The following is an 18,610-nucleotide window of genomic DNA, read 5'->3' as shown; positions in this document are numbered from 1 at the left end:
CTCCACCCCGTCAACGTGATCAGCGGGAGCCACAGCAGTATCGGTCTCGTCCAATGTTAAAGGCGCAACTTCCGGTGTCTCCATGATTTCGTCTTCGTCTTCATCTTCGCCTTCGTTCTCCTCCACGATCATGCGCTTCTTCTTCTTACTATCGTGATTAACAACCCCCTTGCCTTTGGCAGCGGTCGCAGCGGCTCCAACTGCAACAGCGTCGGCGCCAGCGCTGAAGTCAGCGGCCGTACTGGCGTCCAGGTCGTGCCCGGACTGGGTGCTTGTTTCTTTGTCTAACCTATCGACACCCTTCAAGTCCGGAGTACTCGGAGGAGTGGCCATTGAAGAGTACATGGACCCATCGTCTGTAGAATATGTGCTTGTTGCTTTGTCTGTGACCAAGATGCTTGCATCGGTGGGGACAGTTGATGCCGGTTCGGCCTTCTTCGCAGAAATGGCGTGCAAATCATTCTCGTTTTTGAAGTTCGTGTCAATAGTGTCTCCAACAGATGCCTCATCTAAATAATAATAATAAAAGTCAGTTGATATTTATTCCAATCTGGTATTCTTGCTCTGAGTAGGAACAGATGCTGACAAGTCCCTACCATCATCTGAAGTTCTTAAAACCGCAGCGATCTGGGCAGCACTCAAAGCACCACCAGCGGCAACGTCCATGCCCTTGCTCTCGTTTTTGCTGCCCATCATTGGCATCATGCTACCCGGTACTTCTACGGCCCTGGTTGTCATAATAGGGTACGCATCCTGATAGGCATACATATCCTTCTCGCCCAACTGGACCTCTTCCACAATGCCAGCAGGATGGTCCAGATAGGCTGGGTCGTCATATTCATCTTCCTCGCCGCGTAGATATGAGGCCTTCTCCTCAGGGTACAGCGACAGATCAGCTTTCGGTCGCTCGAACATAGCTTCAGTCGTGCGTTGCTCTGGCCTGTCCGCTCTAATACCACTGTTCCCGCCATGGTACGGAGTAATAGTAGCAGCCGCTGATGTTGGAACCGACGCGTCCCTCGAAGACCGGGACGAAGATTCAGCATAAGCAGTAGTAAGATCCACCGAGGAATCAACGGTGGGCTCCGCATCCATGTCCTGATCCTCGTGCTTGTTGCCCATCGTTGGCAACATGCTACTCAGCGCCCCTATGACCCTGGTCGTCATTCTGGGGTGCGCGTCATGATGGGCATCCCTACCCTTATCGTCCAGTTGAATCTCTTCAGTGGCACCGATAGGACGATCTAGTTGAGATGGGTCCTTGTACTCATCTCCCTCGAACGTAGATGCAGTCGAGTGGTACTCTGGCTTGTACGCTGTTGGAACCTCTGCAGCACCAGCTACCGCCGTATCCATGGAAGGCCGAGACATAGAATCATTTCCAAGGGACGCGAGAACAGCCCCGGCATCCGCGCTCTTGCCATCGTGCTTGCTACCCACCGTAGGTAGCATACTACTCAGCGCTCCTATGACTCTGGTCGTCATACTAGGGTGTGCATCGTGATGGGTATGCATATCCTTCTCATCCAGCTGGATCTCCTCTACAACGCCAACAGTATGATCCGGATGGGCTGGGTTATCGTATTCATCTTCATCGCCGCGCGGATATGAGGCCTTCTCCTCGGGATACAAAGGATGGCCGGCCTTCGATCGCTCGGACGTAGTGTCCAACGAGTGAGGCTCTGGATGGTACACGTTAAGGTCGCCTTCCTTGCCATGCTGAGCAGCGGCACTGGGAGTCGTTCCTGTTGGGATAGTCACGTCTTTGGAAGGCTCAGGCCAAGAGCCTATATAGGCAATGGTAGTATCCGCCGAGGGCTCAATGGCGGTCTCTGCATCCTTGTCCCTGTCTTCATGCTTGCTACCCACCGTAGGCAGCATACTACTCAGCGCTCCTATGACTCTGGTCGTCATACTAGGGTGTGCATCGTGATGGGCATGCATATCCTTCTCGTTCAGTTGGATCTCTTTCACAACGCCAACAGAATGATCTGGATGGGCCGGGTTATCGTGTTCATCTTCTTCGCCGCGGGGGTAGGAGGCATTCTCCTCAGAATACAGCGACAGATCAGTTTTCGGTCGCCAGAGCGTAGCTTCAGTCGCGTGTTGCTCTGACTGGTAAACGTTACGACCGCCTTCGGTGTCATGACCAGGAGCAATAGCAACATCTATTCCCGTTGGGATAGCCGCTGCCGTTGGAATAGCCGTGTCCCTGGAATAATGAGGCCAAGAGCCTGTATGGTCAGTAGTAGGGCCCGCTGAGGACTCAGTAATGGTCTCTACATCCTTGTTCCTGTCCTCATGCTTGCTGCCCATCGTAGGCAGCATGCTACTCAGCGCTCCCGCAACCCTAGTCGTCATACTGGGGTGTGCATCGTGATGGACGTGCATATCCTTCTCGTTCAGCTGGACCTCTTCCACAGCGCCAATAACATGGTACGGACGAGTCGGGTTATCACGCTGACTTCTTTCGCCGCGTGGATAGGAATCTTCCTCCTCAGGGTACAAAGAAAGAACAGCCTTCGGTCTCTTGAGCATAGCGGCTGTCGAGTGATGCTCTTGCGAGACATGCCTCGAGTTTACTGCGCTGCTAGAAGCAATGGCCTCTCCCCTATCCTTGTAGCCGTCATGGCGCTGATGGGAGACAGCGGCAGCGGCAGCGGCGACAGGCGATGTATCTGTGGATGCAGGCGTGGATTCTGGCGAAGCAATGCTACTCTTGTAGTCATCATGGCGCTGATGAGAGACAGCAGCAGCGGCGGCGGCGACAGGAGACTCATCCGGAACCTCGGTAGATATAGGGCGCGCAGCGCCGTAGCTCGGCTTTCCTTGGGCGGCCATAGGAGCTGCTGTAGTGGCTTGCGAAGGTGTGGAGGCTTGAGTCCTAGCTGCTGGTGGCGCAGGTGGAGGCGGTGGCAGATGGGGCCGGCGCATGTTGGAAGGTAGGTAGTCAGGCAGGATTTTTGGTAAAGAGGGCCTCTTGTTGGTCCTAGAGTACGTCAGATAATGGCCTCTGGGCTTGCTCGTCTCATGATAGGTCTCCTGTACATGAACTGGGCGATCTTGGCTAGGAGAAAACGAGCGGGGCGAATGTGCACCGCTCGATCGTCTAGGCTGAGTTTGCGCCCGGGCAATAGTGGGACTGGCCGCCTGGTGCATGGAAGGCCCCCTAGAGGATCTAGAGTGACTCAAGTAATGACCACTGGGCTTGTTTGGTGCATGATAGGTCTCCTGCACATGAATTGGACGGTCTTGGCTAGGAGAAAACGAGTGGAACGGATGTGCACTGCTCGACCCTGTGTGCTGGGCCTGCACACTGGCGATAACAGGAGAGGCTGGAACACCTGCAGCTGACAGAGCTGGAGACGCAATGGGTGTCTGGGCAGCTCTCACGGCCTTCTTGTGCTCTTTGTATCCGAACCCAAACCCCAACGGCGTGGGGCTGTTGGGTGCCTTCTCCTTAGCCCGGATTTCGAAGCCACACCACGTCTTTCTCTTCGTAGGAGCGGTCGCCGAGCGCGTCAAGGCGCCAGGGCTTGAGGAAACACTGGCTGATGAAGTGCTACCTGACCCATAATACGGTTGATGGATAGTCGCGGTTTGCATAAGACCATGGTGTCCTTGATTGGCACCACTGCGGGGCTCTGTGTGCTGAGGAGGAAAACCGCGGAAGGGTTCATGGATGGCCTCGGTGGCCGTGTGTCCATGGTACCCGGTAGTCGATGTATGGTGATTCGACGCCGAGGGAGCAGAATACATTCGGGACAGTCCAGTGCTGTGCTCAGGGGCGTCCCTGCTTGAAGGGACTATAGCGCTATCTTGAACTAGCGGGTCATGCGTGGGGCCGGTCGGAGCGCGGTGTGACGTGGACGACAACGACGACAGAAATGAAGGACCGGCGTTGGAAGCCCCTGGCGAGGGAAGCTGGGTGTCTTGGGGAGCATGGTCTTGATTTTGCACGGCAGAGAGATTATGATACGCCGCGGTAGCATCAGCTTGCTGCTGACCTGGTTCAGACGCGGTTTCGTGTTCTATAGCGCCTCGAGGAGCCTGGGCAGCCGCACCGATTCCAACAGTATCGTCTCCAGCAACGTCGACCGGGGCGGCGGGTGTACCGTTAATGCCTTTCTGGATGCCTGTATTATTGCTAGTCTTGTTGGTTGGATTCTCATAATGCTCGACAGGTTCGCTAGACTGCTCGCGACCGACATCTTCCTTCTCTTGATGCTTGGCTCCGATACCGGAAGAATCCTTAGTTTGATTGGACGTCGCGGCATTGTAGTGAGTCGCGGTGTGGGCAGAATGGACCTGTTGGCCAAGCCCGCCGGATGGCGGAGTGGTGGTAGCTGAGGACGTCGCGGCAGCTTCTGATTCGGCAGCTTTCTTCTTCTTGGGGGATGAAGGCGATACAGCAGCGGCAGGAATGGTAGGCTGCTCAACTGGATTGCTGGTGCTTTGATTTACATCCCCCTCTGGAACCAATGGAGTCTTTCCGGTCGTCTGAACAGCAGGGATTGTGGCGGCTTCAGCGTCAGAGGAAAGTGGAAACTTGGAATCCAAAGCATGAGTTTGATCTCCGTGGGCCGTGAAATGATCGCCGCGCTCAGTTTGGTTGCGCGCATCGTGAGACTTACGGTGACGACCACTTCTATGGCTTCTGAAAAATGAAGCGCTCAGACCATTGTAAAGGTTTGAGGGTCTAGTTTAAAAAAAAAAAAAAAGAAGGGCATGGTCATGTTTTAGATGACGGCGATATTAAGAAGGCCACGTTGTTTACCTTCAATACTTTTAACATACCTCATCTCTCCAATGTAACGATCGCTATCCATGGTAGGACTGGGTCCAGAGGGACCACTGCTGCGCCTGAGCAATAAGTAAAGCGACACACATACGGGCAAACGGTTAGTTCAATTGGATTTGTCGCATATCCTTCAGCATAGATCCATATAAAACAAGCACATACTGTTGCTTGGTGTTTCCTTGTGTACTCAAGGACTGGGGGCCATTGTCCTTATTCTGCGTACCAGCATCGGAAGCTGCAGAGAAAATTGATGGAAGGGCGGGGTTAATATGAGGGGGATGCTGCGTTTCATGAACCTTCCTTGTCCATTACCCAAGACAAATAACCTACGCAATGGAATGTCTTTGGGATGCAACCCATCAAACCCTGCTCCAGCGAGCGCGAGTGAGTGCTGGTCCGCAGTGGGCTTCATGGAACCCGTTTCGCCTCCGTGGCTCATGATAAATTACTATTATGCGAGTGGTGTGCTTGATGGTTTCTTGATCGGCGTGCAATGCTCAAGCTCTCTCTGTACAGTATATTAGGTGGAGGGAATGTGGGCAGTAAGATGTATACAAGAATGTGAGCGAAGGACGCGGCAGAAGCGTGGATGGAAACCAATAAAGAGGAGGAGATACGGGTAGTGAAAATAGCAAAAGGCGAGCTGGGGAGAAGGATGAACGCTATCGCCCCGATACCGAAAAAAAAAAAGAAAGAAAAAAATGTTTCTGCGTCAGTACGCCAAAGACATATATGAAACCGTCGTCTGCGAATCGGACGCGTATCTTTTTTTGCCACCAATTGTCGTTGTAGCACGAGAGCCCACGGCTGTCCTCTGACCACCTTGTGCTCGCCGCGTCCTTTTTGGACTTTGAATGAGGGGAGGATGTCCTCATCACCACACGCCCCATTCCAAAGCCCCATCCAGGGTCCCATCCAGACCCCGTCTGCGCCCCTCTGCCTGGTGTCACTTTTGGCATCTTGGTCTGGCCGGGTGTTTTTAGTCCAAAGACGAGGGGCGAGGACACGCTCCAAGGAAGAACAAGAAGCACCAGAAGAACAGGCGTTTTTTGGTGGCAACGGCCGCAGGAGCCACACGTGTGCTGGGAGGACGAATGCGCCCCTTTCACCCTGGCCCTGGCCCTGCGTACCCTGACCCTCTCTCCCTCTGCCCACACGTTCATGTCTTGATTTGCACCCCTCCGCCCTTTCTTCTTCTTCCTCGCCTTGCCCCGCCTCGCCCCGTCTGTACTCTGTCTATCTATCTATCTGTCTATCTGTCTAATTACCACCCACACCCACACCCACACCCACCCCTCCGCCCCTGCTGACAAGCCCTCCTGCCCCTCCTCGAACCCTCCCCGGCTACCACTCGACTCTCAAGTCCCGATGGGCGCCTGTTTCTCAGGATCGATCCCCCACCACACCTTCAACAAGGGCCCTGCTCATCAACGGTCCGCCCTTCGATCCCACTCTGTCTCGGCCTCCTCTCCCTCTACAGCTGCACCGCCCCCGCCCCTCGATGGCTCCGACCTCACCAACCGGCTCCCGCCAGAGCTCTGGAACTTAATCCTCTCATTCCTCTATCCCTCCCAGCTCACAAGGGTCGCGCGTGTCAACCGCAGACTGTACCACCTCATCAACAACCTCGGCCTCTGGACAACCATCCACACCAAAACCTTTCCTCAAGAACCGCTGCTGCTGCTCCCTAATGTTCCGCCCTCGACATGCTATACCCTCTTCATCTGCGCCAGCAGTCTTCTAATCTGTGAACAATGCTTCCATCACTGTAAGGACGCCCAGAATTATTTCTATACCCTGGAGAGATGGTTGCGCGGCGGCTCGTTCTTCATACCCTTGCCTGTCTGGCTTCCCTGGGCGAACGCATCCATCCGTCTGTGTTTCAACTGCCGGAAAAGTCATTTCGAACAACATCCAGAGCCGATCCCAAATTCCTTCAAGGGCAAACGACTGTGTTTGACGATGGTCCGGGAGCGGTTGTATTTGAGCGACGAGGAAATTATTCAGGTCAAGAGATTTGGATGCGGTCCTGGCGGATACAAGTTCTGTGCTGAGGATGCGTTGATGACCGCAAGGACGATCTATGGTGGGGATATCGGGATCGCTACGGTTGAAAAGCCGTTTCCGGAGCTGCTGGGGCGGTCAGAGAACAGGACATATGGGTACCACAAGCGACGAAAGATAATGGAAGCTGGTGGGACATGGCAACACATTGCTGAGTGAAATGGGGGGGGGAGAATGATATTTTTGTTACACATCTCTCCTCCGCAATGAAAAAAAAGGGGGGAGGGAGTATGGGGGGGGGACGCATGAATAAAAACGACTTTTTCTTTGGTAGATTGTGCATTTCGCAACGGCCTCTGGCTGGTTTTTGTGAGTGTCGGTGTCAGTCTGTTGTCGTCTCGAACCCCCTCCCCGCCGCCTATGCCGAAACTTCGCCACTATCAACCAAATTGTCTCCAGAGCGAAGGATGATAAGCAGCCATTTATTTATCTATCTGCCCACTGGACAAAAGCCAAAGGAAACAGATGGGTCGCACAGCAAACAAAAATAAACCCTGTCGGCTGTTTAAATTGCTCTCTCTCTCACCGCGTCCCCACCACCGGGGAAATCCATTTCAGCCAACAAAACTCGGTCTTAGTCCAACAGCCCTGCTGCCTTGCGCGCCTTGTAGTCCTGACACCTAAACCATTCACCTCCGGCCTCCAGAGTGCGTCGTCGCAGGTTATACATGTACACCCTGTGGTGCACCTTCGCCATCGGCCTGCAGAGCGATCTCGGCACAGCCTGTCTGCCTACATCGCCTCCAAACACGACCCTCGCCGTCTTCAGCGCCTCCGCCTCCGAGTAGGTCACAGGCATGCACATGCTTCGCTCGCCATGGCTTCGGACCTTGATAGCCTTAATCTCGCTCTTGCCCAAATGATACTGCGCTTTGATCTCTCGTCTCGTCAGAAACTTTGTGGTGAGCTCTTGTGGAATCGCCTCTGGGTGCTTCTCATAGTGCATCACCCGACAGTGCTTACACAGCCGAACGGTCCAAAGCTCGCCACCTTCGCCCCTTTCTCTTTCGTTCCCACTCCCACCTTCGCCATCGCCATTGGATAGCACCACCGGCAGGGGCATGAGAGCAAGTCTTCCTCGAATACGTCTCCCGTCGCATCGTCGGAAACATCCCTCACAGACCTGAAAGCTGATCGCACACATGTACAGCATGTAACTGCGTGACTCTGGAAGTCCTGGAAGAAGCTCCATGGGCTCCGTCTGCCTTGCTAGCTTCTCGGCCTTCCCGCTCAAGCGCCTGTACCACTTGGACCACGTCTCCAGCCCCGCCACTATCTCATACGCTGTTCTGTTGACCAGAGAGAGCTGCGCCAGCTGTGATGGGTACAGATACGAGCAGATGTGGGCCCAAACTTGCACAGGGATTTTTAGTTCCTGCTGACAAGGGCGTGCTTGGTTGCTGTGAGGATTCCGATTCTGATTCGAGGCACACATCACCCAGGTGGGCGAAGGCGGTGTTCCTGACAGCAACGAGTCCATCGACCCTGGCGTGGATGGCTCTGCACTCCAATCCCATGAGTCGTCCACAGACTCAAATCCGACCTCTTCAAATGACTCGCCGCTGAAGGACTCGACCTCCTCCTCGTCTGTTGCCGGACCCTCTTCATTCGCAAGCCGAAGTCGAGAGATGCAGAGACGGAGCTGTTCTGCGGTTAACAATCTTCCGCCCTCCTCCTTCTCTTCCTCCTCTTCCTCCTCTTCCTCGTCTTCCTCATCATCATCATCGTCGTCATCATCATCAGTAAGAGCGAGTCGCGAGAGACGGACATGCATTGGTTCTTCAGCCCTGCGCTCTGCTCTGCTTCTGGTGACAAGCGGACTGTCTTGGGGTTCGGCTGATTGAGCGTTACCCATGGTATCAACGGGAATATGTGTGGCAAGTAAGCGTCGTATGAACATTGGTTGGTGTGATGTTGTAGAAGAAAGCAAAGGCAAGAAGTGACAGCTGCAAAGGGCTCAATGGAAAGGAAGAGTGAAAGCAGCAAAGGGGAGGCAAAGGAAGCAAGGAAATATGGAGGCGGAGGAAGCAAAGGAAGGAAATATGGAGGCGGGAGGGGGCACTCCCGTGCCTCTTTTTGTACATTGTGGTCAATCAGTGATGTGAAATGATCCGTCTTGTAATCAACCAGCGCCAAAAAGCAGAACTTAGTAGAATCCATGGCCCCTTATTTGTAAAAAAAACAAAGGTGCATTTTAAGATTTTTAGCATTGACATCTATCTCTACGGCCTTAATCTCATGGTTGTCGGATCACCAGCTCGGAGAGACTCTCGGTCCCCTCGATCGACAAGTTCTTCTCGTTTGCAAGATGCAGCAGACAAATGAAGCAGAACGGCACAGAGATATCCTTCAGCTTTTGTTCAGGATACACCTTGTTGAGTCCGCCAATGATCTCTGTGAACTTTTGTTCCTTCTTCACATACTCCTCCCCCTCCTCTTCCTCCGCCCCACTCTCTACATTGACTTGCTCCCCGTCCTCGCCATCCTCCAGGTTAGCCCGCTTCTTGCTCCTTGACCGATCCGGGTCATCTCCTGCTGCTTGACGCTTCAACGACTGCTGCGTCATCTCCTTCCAGATGTTATCCTTCAGCTTCTTAACGTCCACCTTCTTGGCCGTCTTGGAGAAGCTGATAAACGTGGCCTTTACACGCTTTGGTTGCGAGACTAGCTGGCTTGCATAATCATTTCCGTCGCCATCAAGACCGAGACCAAGGCCACTAAGCGACCCAATACCGATATTGTCACCTCCTACATTAGCAAAGAAGCCCTGCTCTTGATCGCCGTAGTCATCCTCATCATCTTCAATGTAGTCGTTATAGATCTGTGTCTGGTCCAGTTGGTCAGTCAAGGCTACAACATCTCCCTCATCCACGTTGTTCGTATGTGATGCCCAGAATCCTTCATCAGGAAACGTAAGGTTGACTAGAGAAAGCAAGCATATGAATGTATCCTGTGATGAGTAGGATGCTCAAAGATTTTCATCACACATTTTGGGACACTGACTTACATGGTGCGTCCTCTGTTCCCTGCTGGAGATATCCGGGTTGATGCCGTCTGTTCTTGGATTTGATCTATTGAGCGCACATACACATTAGCCTCATAATCCCATACGAAAGCGGCAGGTAGTATCATAGCTCGATACGCAAGCCCCCACTTACGATGAAGGACGGTTTCATGAACATGCGCAGGAGCTGCTTGGATGAAAAGTGGACATCATCTGGAAGAAGGTGTTTCGATTTCCTGTTCTCTGCCTCGTTTGCGGCTGTGAACAACAATGATGATTTTTCAGCGGGCGCAAAGAGCTCATCCTCATCGATTTCGGCAACATCTAGGAAATTAATAACTAAGGGGACCTTTCCTGACCGCTTCTTAGGACCTCCAGTAGCTTCCTCCTCTGCAGGCGTAGCTGCATCGGCAGTGACAGCGACAGCAGGCACAGTTTTCTCTGAATAAAATTGAAACAACGGGAGGTATTAGCAATGAATACAACTTTAATGCACCATTCACCATAACGAGTTCTTGAGTGTCCTGTAGCCTCACCCTTAGGAATGCGTCTTAGTTTCCAATGCTCAGGACCTGCCCAATTGCGCAGGAGAGCCGAGTCAAAGTATGAGTACATGTCCGGATGTCCCTTGACCAGAATTTCTTCAGAGTCCACCACAAAGTTGTCGACACCGGGCGCAACCCGCTGCATTGCGATCTGCTCATCTAAGTCTCCGAATGCATCCGCAATTTGCTTATCCTCCTGCTCCTCCTTGACTCCTTCGACCAACATGGCATTATCCTGACTATCCTGCCCATCGTAGAGGTCTGGTTGTCCAAAATCGTTGTCGTCATCGTAGTCACCAAAATCGTTTGCTTGACTGAGTGTCTCGTGGTGATCATCGTTATCATTGTGTGTATCGTCCTCGTCCTCGTCACCATGAAAGCGCTTCAAGAACGAAAAGTCCATTTCTGATGTTCCAGTCAACTGAAAGTCCTTCAGCGACGGGCAAATATCTTTGTCAAAAATTTGATTCAACGAGGACAAAAACTTGGCTATAAATCATCGACAAAAAAAAAAAAAAAAAACCTCGCTGAATGTTAGATACAACGATCCAGACAAGATGTAAGCTGACAATTTTCTGCATACCCCCGACTTACATCGAAGTTTCTGGATGTCAATCATGGCTGCCTCGACTTCCTTCTTTCTCTTGGATTTTTGGGGCTTTTCCTCCTCGGCCTCTGGTTCCTCAGTGGCGAGCTCCTCCTCTTCTTCTTCCTCTTCCTCGTCATCGTCATCGTCGCCTTCGTCGCGAGCATCGCTGGCGTCGAAAATAATTTTTCCCTCTGCGTCGACATTGAGATGGTTCAATAAAAGTCCTCGTGCACCGCCCTCATCAAAGTCAGCAGAGGTCTTTTTGAAAAGAGGGTCGACTGAAAATTCGAGATTGAATTTTTCAAGCGAGAGTGCACTAAAGTCTTTTGCAAGAGTGTTGCCACTGCGGGATGAATGCTAAAAATTGACAAGAACTTTGGTTAGATACGGAATCATTTTGACCGCATCGTATATTACGTTTTTCCGCATTTATGACCCCTCCGCAACTCGCCTTCTTCTTGATCGGCTTGTCGTTTTCCTCGTCATCGTCGTCTTGATCTCCAGCGCTGCCTCCCTCGGGCGCCTCTGTGATACAATGTGCCGGTCAGCACCGGAATTCATGCAATCCAAAGCTGATCTGAAAGAATGCTACATTGTTGCAAGGATATACATACTTGAACTCGTAGCAAGACCGCCGAGCAGCTTTGTTGTTTCTGTGGCCACAGAATCTACGCGAGAGGTGTAAATCTTGACGCACCCGTCCAATGTGCATGATGCTATATACATTTGTCCAGCAATCGTGTATTGGAGCTTGTGGTTAGATATCTTTGTGTGTATCCTTAATCCCTTGAAGACTCATCTCTGCATGAAAGACACTGAATCAAAATGTACCCTTTTGAAAGTTAATAGAGTCACCCTCTCGCAAAAGCGACATCTCATGGAAATAGTCGATGAGCGCAAAGTTCCAGCTGTTGTTCGCATTGATTTTCTAAAGACGAACGACAACATTCAGTTAGCATACTCAATGTAAACGACTTGAGGCATGCATCCAAAAAAAAAAAAAAAAAAAAAAAAAAAAAAAAAAAGAGGAGGGGAGGGGTTGAACAAAAACATACATTGTCAGTCGCCAGTTTCAGCCATTGTTCAAAACTGTCTGCGGAAACTTTCAGGAGCGATGGTAGGGGCGTTTGATGTGCGTCTACGACTCCCAGAAGACTACTTGGTCCACTAGGTCGCAACTTGCTGCTGGGGCTGGCGAGGTTGCTGCTGTTATTTGAACTTCTCCGCCTGTCTCCTTCGTCATTTCCAGGCGATGCGTATGACGAGAGCAAAGAACGCCGACGTGCTGCACGTTCGTCAAGCAAGGACCTCCGGCGCAGAGACTTTTCTTTTGCATCATCATTCAGCTCGGTCGTGCCTCCGAGGGGAACTTCAATGTCCTGGAATCGTGAAAACGAAGTTGTTTGAGGCGATACCACCACACTGTTGCTTCCACTAGCGCCTCCGTTGTGACCGTGCATGTTTTCCAGACTTCTCCTTTGAGACGGCGACAGTTGCCCAAGCATTATGGGGGCAGTGGGCATGGCGGACATGGGCGAGAAGGATTGTTTTTGATTACAGGCACATTTTGAAGCGCGTGTGTACTTGACCGCGAAGGGTCCTACACGCACGTGATTTGGCTTATTTTTTTTTAGTCCCCCTTCATTTCTGTGAGACATCTTAGGGTCCTCCGACAGCTTATGAAAAAAACAAGGATTTTATTTTATTACCTTCCTCAGTTCTAAAGACGAAGCGCGCATTCATGAACGCTTCCAGGTATTAAGGGAGGGTGCGCGAGAGTTTGGTGTAACCAGAAGAAGCAGAAGCGCACTTTATGAACTGAAGGTGTTTACAAACCGCGCTTTTGGAAGTGCCTTTACTCTACATGTGGATTCCTATTATACCATAGGCATGGGCATGAAGCGAACATTATTATCCTCTTCCTTCCTGTCCCATACCCACACTTCACTTTGACCTGACTGAACATCATGAACGTCTTGCGCTATCGCAATTTTCCTCGTCATCCAAAAACTCTGCCTGAACAAGGCCAAGAAGCAGCAGGGGGGATTGCACAGTCGAACTTCTATTTCGCAGCTTAAGTTGGAGGAGCAGTCATGTATTCAGTCCAATTGAAAAATATAATAATATAGAAGTTTGAGGTGGTGTGCTTCATACTTGATCACTGTCGTTTTTAATTGAACTGAATAATTGGGGGGTACGTACTTACCCGGGTTACAGTGTGATAACTCTATTTCGGGAAATCATATCCACGTTCATGAGCAAGCTTTGCAGCTGAAACCTTATTGTACTAATTAGGCTTAGAGCGTAATGGTATCCTCAAACAAGTATGCCATCCAAAAAATCAGGTCGCCAGAAGCCCAGAAAGACATTTTTGATTATAGCTGCCATGACATCCGCGACATCATAACTCTTCACAAAATCACAATCAACATGCTACCAAAAGCGAGCCGCTGAAGCTTGCCTCAACGGACAGAGCACGTAAAAAAGACTTTGGCTAGCTCCCATCACATGGCTTGCGCCTTACACCGACTTCTTCAAGGACCCTCCGAACGTTGATGGCAACTTCAATAGGTACTATAGGCTCCGCTGGAAGCGCAACCTCGTCCTCCGCAATTGCCTCTGGCCCTTCCAAGGCGAAGGCGTTAAGAAAGGTATCTCATCCATGCTGGGTTTTTGCAAAGGTACAGGAGGGAGACAGAGGTGAAAAAGAGGAGACAAGAGGGAGCAAAGAGAAATATTTTCTTGGTGGTAGCTTTTTTGTGGCGTACAGTAGTACTTAATGCTATAAACAAAAGCTCACGCCGCTAGACTATCGCACAAAATAAAGTTATTTTTTCAGGCACACTGGAAAAACAACGGGTTACACAAATTTCTCGTAACTACTACGACTCTTATAGTTGCTTTGAAGTGTCTCTCACTAATACCCATGCGATGGGCTCTTTTTGTCGTCCTGTGCACATACGCTTCTTTGGTCAGAACCTTCCTTTTCACGCTTTTGCTTCTTCCGGTTACACCAAACTCTCCCATATCCCCCTTAACACCTGGAATGCGTGCATGAAAAAGCGCGCTAACATCTGCAATGCATATAAGGCGAGAATAGATAGATAGACTACATGGCGCAAGATCGATAAAAGATGACAGACATGGGGGAATACTAATATATATATATATATATATATTACAAAGGTAAATAAAATGCTGAAGGACGTAAACCAGTACGAGCGCAGATCATGGGAGAGGATTGAGGGGATTGCCATCTCAGGCATTGACTTCGTCTATAACGCTTTCTACGAAGACGGGGTGGAGCTGCTTTGATACATAGGTCCTATAATAATAAAAAGCCAATGCACGGATCATCGTTAGTCTTCAAGCTGTTCCATGCCTTTATGCCATAGATAATCGTCAGCTATGATAAAATAAAAAAAATAAAAAAAAACGACACATCGTTCCACTTACGAGAATGTGCTTTTGGGTGTTCCAAAGAAATAGCGCCCCTTGGCTGAGACAACTGCATCGACCATTGGGATCAAGTCCTTGCTCAATCCCACCCCATCCACGTTCTTCATTTCCTTGAGCTCGACCAAGTGCTCCGAAAAGTCGTCCAGAGTAAAGATGCAAGGAAAATGGTCGAACAACTTGCGGAACAAGATGTTGCGTCGCGGATACACTCCGTCTGTCGCGATGTAGATGATCATGTACTTTCCATCTTTGGCTTTGCGTGCTTGACACTCTCCAAAGGTCAATCGCTCGGGTGCTGGTCGTGTTGTGAGCGTTTCCTCCTCATTATTGTTGTGATCATGGTCATGGTGGTTGTTCTCATCCTGGCCCGCAGGAGCCGGGGTCGGCAAAACCTGGTAGTTGGGAATAGGCGTGATTCCTGTGATGTTGACAAGGCTCTTGAACATATTCTCGATATTCACTGGTGCGGGCTCAACGAACATGCCATCCCCAACTCTGAGATGTAAGCCCACAAACGTTCCTAGTCCTCCCAACTTGCTTACAATGGCATCAGAGGTCTTTGCCAGGATTGGTGTCGAGAGAATCATGGTTCGCCTCAAGAAGATCTGGTAGGCTTTGTTCTCTGGGAGCTCCGCAAGGACTCTTCCTGTCGCAAAGAGGGATCCCATATGGACCACTCGCTCCTTTCGGTCTGCTAGCTCCTTGACGTCCAACCGCCGGAGGTATCGAGCGGTGTTGAGCGGCGTAGCACTGTTGAGATCATCGTAGATCTGATAGTCGTAATGCGCTCTATCATCAATAACGTATACATCCTTGGTACGGTCAATCCCGAGATGAGCCTCCATCCAGGCCCAAGAGTGATCGCTTCTGCGAATCCAGGGCTGCTTCTTTCGGATCTTCTCCATGTCGTAGAAGAAATCCCATTCGACTGCTGTCCAAGAATAATAGTTCAGACACTCGGCCGGTAGAGGGTCACCCTTAGGGACCATGCCACAGTGGTCCAATCCGCGCTTGGTCTGGAGCATGATCCGGCGCTGGAGGATATCGAAGAGACGCCATTCTGTGGCGGGACCCAAGAAAACGGGCGGTACGAGCAAGGTCCGATTGAGATACTTTGCGAGAAGCAGTGCGTTCTCGAGGGTGATACGCTGGTTATGGAATCCGCTGTGGGGGAGATAGGCAAGGTAGTTTTCATTGGGATTGTAAGTAGGACGGGGAACGAGGCCCTTGACTTGCTGGAAGGAGTTCTGATCGTTGACAATGTCGGTGTTGGTCAAGGAGGGCTTGTGCGAGATATTGCTGACATAGTAAAAGAAGAGGATGAGGATGAGGTTTAAGGAGAGGACGAAGGAGAGGATCAGATTTTTGGCCTGAATCAACATGGTGACATAGATCGAATTGCGTGCGGTAAGCACGAGAAGGGAGGCGAGGGCGAGAGAGAAGGATGGGAGTGAGAAAGTATGAAGGAAGACCGCGTTTGAAGAAAAGAGAGAGATGGTTCCTCATTCTTTCTGTGCTCGAGATGTGCACAAAAGGCTTAAAAATAGAGGAGATCCTCCATCGCATATTCTCATATTCTCATATTCGTGTGTAAACAATCAGTCGACACCATATCTCTCTAAAGCATTCAACAGCCCCATGATTGGCAGGCACACGCTTGATTGAATCAACTTATAAAAACGCGATAACAGGACACTTAACTTCTCTAAACTGGATTTGTTCCATTGTGGCATGTTCATGCTTTATCTTGTCCAATAGAGAGAGACGCAGCAACCACAGTACACTCCCGGATTGGCTAACAAAACGTCGCTTAATCCGAATTTTTGTATAACAAAACTTAAATTTTTTATTGTCGATCCTCTGACTCGCACTCGCTGTCAGACAGCTCAATGATATCAATAGTATCAATAGTATCTTGCCCATCCACTCCCTTGTTAAGTGCTATCAAGTCTGTAACACGGAGATCAAGAGACTATGCAGGCCTCTTTCCAAAGGGCATAGCGCGGCAACTGTCCAATCATGTATCCATTGCTTTTGGGATGGGCTTTGAGTCTTGCCTCCGTGTCCAAATCCAGGCTTTTAGAACGGTGAGCGGCTTATCGAAGCCTGCCAAAAAAAAAAAAAAAAAAAAAAAAGGGTGTTACAAGGACTGTACTTGGCTGCAAGTTGAGCAGATGAACGCACGCTTTCCAAAGCAAACTCGTCTTATATAGCATAAATGGCTTCTGCTTGTCCGACTCATCAGCAGCACAGCAGGATATATACTCCTGTCTGCCCTTGGTCGCCGCCGAGGACTTTGCCTTAGCTTCGGAAGAGGATGAAGATGTGGATGGAGAGATAGGGATGGGGGATGGGGAGAAAGACAAGGACAGGATAGCGCCCATATTTTTTGTATTTGCAGACGTTGACAGCGACAGAATGTCGCTTAACCCGGGCGTAACCCTGAATTTACAGTTTTTCGGCCGTATTCTCTAATGAAAGCACGGCCTAGAAACCTTAATTTGGAACCTCTCTGAAAGGGTTATTCAAAAGACGGAAAATACAATCACATATTCAGTCACATGTTGCGCCGCAGACCGTCCATGGATACGTCTCAACGCCATGATCACAACCCCCCCAAAAAGACATTATAATTCGCTCTCGACCCAAGCAAAAAACAAAAACCAACTCTTGTACACCTTCCTGCCAAGAATGACAAAAGATACATCAAACGTGAACTTGAGGATATCGAGCGCACTCTTCGACTGAGATATTAGGACGTGAATAAAGGTCTGCGGCGCAACATGTGACTGAATATGTGATTGTATTTCGCGTCTTTTGAATAACCCTTTCAGAGAGGTTCGATTCAATTCCCAAATTAAAGTTTTACAGCAGGTTCATATACGAAAACTGCTCTAAAACCAGTTTCCACTGTAGACAAGAGAGCACTCATCAACAGAGTCTGAGAATAGGGTTATGATGCTCTCATAGTCTCCACTTGTTGAAATTTTATCTGAGCACGTCTTGAAAATCGCCAAACAGACGATTCCCTGGGTGAAGAAAAAAAAAAGACCTGTCACTTCATATTTGTCGCGTGCATCCCGGGAAAACTGATGGAATGATGGCAGAAAACGAGAGCAATTTCAATTTGCTTCCCCCAATGGCATTGGTCGCTCGAGTCAAACGTAGATTACCGATTGTCCACAACTGTCCCAGGGTGGTCAACTCAATTCAGCTAAATTGTAAATTGACAAATTTTCTTATGTGTTGCTCTGTTTGCAGTTATGAAGGCTGGCGTTATTAAATTTTTATCGTGGAAATAGATATTTGAGAGTGCCAATAATTAATAATAATTATCGACAGCAACGATCTCACAGAGAGCACAACCAACCATGGCATCCTCAAACTTCATGGGCCCACGGCACCATCGCCTCTACCGCGGACATCGCGCCAAGTCCCTCAACATCACTGAAGAAGAACTGGTCGAGATCCGAGGTGCGTCGTACTAAACTATATATACTCATCTCGTCCATGACAATGACCCTCCTCTCCCCCATTGCACACCTGTACACTCTTCTCATATCCACTCTGTCTACGCCTTCGATTGGTCTATTTACACTTCTTTGTCCGAACCCGCTGTAGCAAGAGAGAGAACTTTTGATGGCGCATACTGGCGTACTGCCTTAAAGGCCTTTTCTATGGGCATGATCATCATCCGCCTCTTCACCAACACCTTTTACAAGATTGGTATCATCTTTGTGGTCTTTGGGATGGCTCTGCTCGGAATCTCAATCCTTCGGAGAAAGGCAGCAGGCGACGTCTTCGACCAACGCAAACCTTTCGAGACATCCGGCTTCTGGGTCATGATCACAACCTTTGTCACCACCGTAACCTATCTTATCATGTTTGTCATGATCATGAAGCTCTAGTTTTCGTTTCGTGAAAGGAGCCGTAGCAGCATCTAATGCCGCTATAGTAATATCACGGCGCCGGTCGCTACTATCATAACAGTCTATGATCTGGAATGCAAGCTGCGTCCCAATGAGCGCTCACAACAATCGGCTTTGATTTCATGTCTGTTTCGCAAATGAAGGACATTGGCCTATGGCCTCATGAATCTTCATGGACACCATAGTAACCGTCCCTAGCGACGTTCAGTAAACAACTTC

General features: G+C 50.0%; 7 protein-coding genes across 7 annotated transcripts; 2 read left to right on the top strand and 5 right to left on the bottom strand.

The window, feature by feature from the left end:
* Nucleotides 1–550: 550 nt before the first annotated feature.
* On the bottom strand, nt 551–1,426 carry BC939DRAFT_471233 (uncharacterized protein). The gene has a single exon (XM_051558202.1). The coding sequence runs from the start codon at nt 1,089–1,091 to the stop codon at nt 735–737; it is 357 nt and encodes a 118-aa protein (XP_051405931.1). The 5' UTR covers nt 1,092–1,426; the 3' UTR covers nt 551–734.
* Nucleotides 1,427–5,351: 3,925 nt separating this feature from the next.
* Nucleotides 5,352–6,066, bottom strand: BC939DRAFT_81251 (uncharacterized protein). The gene has a single exon (XM_051561921.1). The coding sequence runs from the start codon at nt 5,962–5,964 to the stop codon at nt 5,464–5,466; it is 501 nt and encodes a 166-aa protein (XP_051405930.1). The 5' UTR covers nt 5,965–6,066; the 3' UTR covers nt 5,352–5,463.
* On the top strand, nt 6,067–7,111 carry BC939DRAFT_81250 (uncharacterized protein). Its single transcript, XM_051561920.1, has one exon. It carries the CDS (start codon nt 6,170–6,172, stop codon nt 7,022–7,024), a length of 855 nt encoding a protein of 284 aa, XP_051405929.1. The 5' UTR covers nt 6,067–6,169; the 3' UTR covers nt 7,025–7,111.
* A 108-nt stretch (nt 7,112–7,219) lies between these two features.
* Nucleotides 7,220–8,572, bottom strand: BC939DRAFT_471231 (uncharacterized protein). The gene has a single exon (XM_051558201.1). The coding sequence runs from the start codon at nt 8,343–8,345 to the stop codon at nt 7,440–7,442; it is 906 nt and encodes a 301-aa protein (XP_051405928.1). The 5' UTR covers nt 8,346–8,572; the 3' UTR covers nt 7,220–7,439.
* Nucleotides 8,573–9,101: 529 nt separating this feature from the next.
* BC939DRAFT_508873 (condensin complex subunit 2/barren) lies at nt 9,102–12,535 on the bottom strand (the record flags this gene model as incomplete). The annotated part of the gene is made up of 9 exons (XM_051561056.1): nt 9,102–9,787; nt 9,873–9,936; nt 10,024–10,310; nt 10,406–10,903; nt 11,009–11,360; nt 11,440–11,528; nt 11,618–11,719; nt 11,835–11,931; nt 12,059–12,535. 9 exons carry the CDS (start codon nt 12,533–12,535, stop codon nt 9,102–9,104), a joined length of 2,652 nt encoding a protein of 883 aa, XP_051405927.1.
* Nucleotides 12,536–14,261: 1,726 nt separating this feature from the next.
* Nucleotides 14,262–15,844, bottom strand: BC939DRAFT_404664 (uncharacterized protein; the record flags this gene model as incomplete). Its single annotated transcript, XM_051552807.1, has 2 exons — nt 14,262–14,328; nt 14,460–15,844. The coding sequence occupies 2 exons, from the start codon at nt 15,842–15,844 to the stop codon at nt 14,262–14,264; spliced, it is 1,452 nt and encodes a 483-aa protein (XP_051405926.1).
* A 2,007-nt stretch (nt 15,845–17,851) lies between these two features.
* BC939DRAFT_404671 (uncharacterized protein) lies at nt 17,852–18,370 on the top strand (the record flags this gene model as incomplete). The annotated part of the gene is made up of 2 exons (XM_051552808.1): nt 17,852–17,940; nt 18,088–18,370. The coding sequence occupies 2 exons, from the start codon at nt 17,852–17,854 to the stop codon at nt 18,368–18,370; spliced, it is 372 nt and encodes a 123-aa protein (XP_051405925.1).
* Between the last annotated feature and the right edge of the window lie 240 nt (nt 18,371–18,610).

Source organism: Gamsiella multidivaricata, assembly GCF_025024155.1.
Source record: "Gamsiella multidivaricata strain RSA 2152 chromosome Unknown BC939scaffold_163, whole genome shotgun sequence".
NCBI lineage: Eukaryota > Fungi > Mortierellomycota > Mortierellomycetes > Mortierellales > Mortierellaceae > Gamsiella > Gamsiella multidivaricata.
This window is presented reverse-complemented; position numbering and strand designations above follow the sequence as displayed.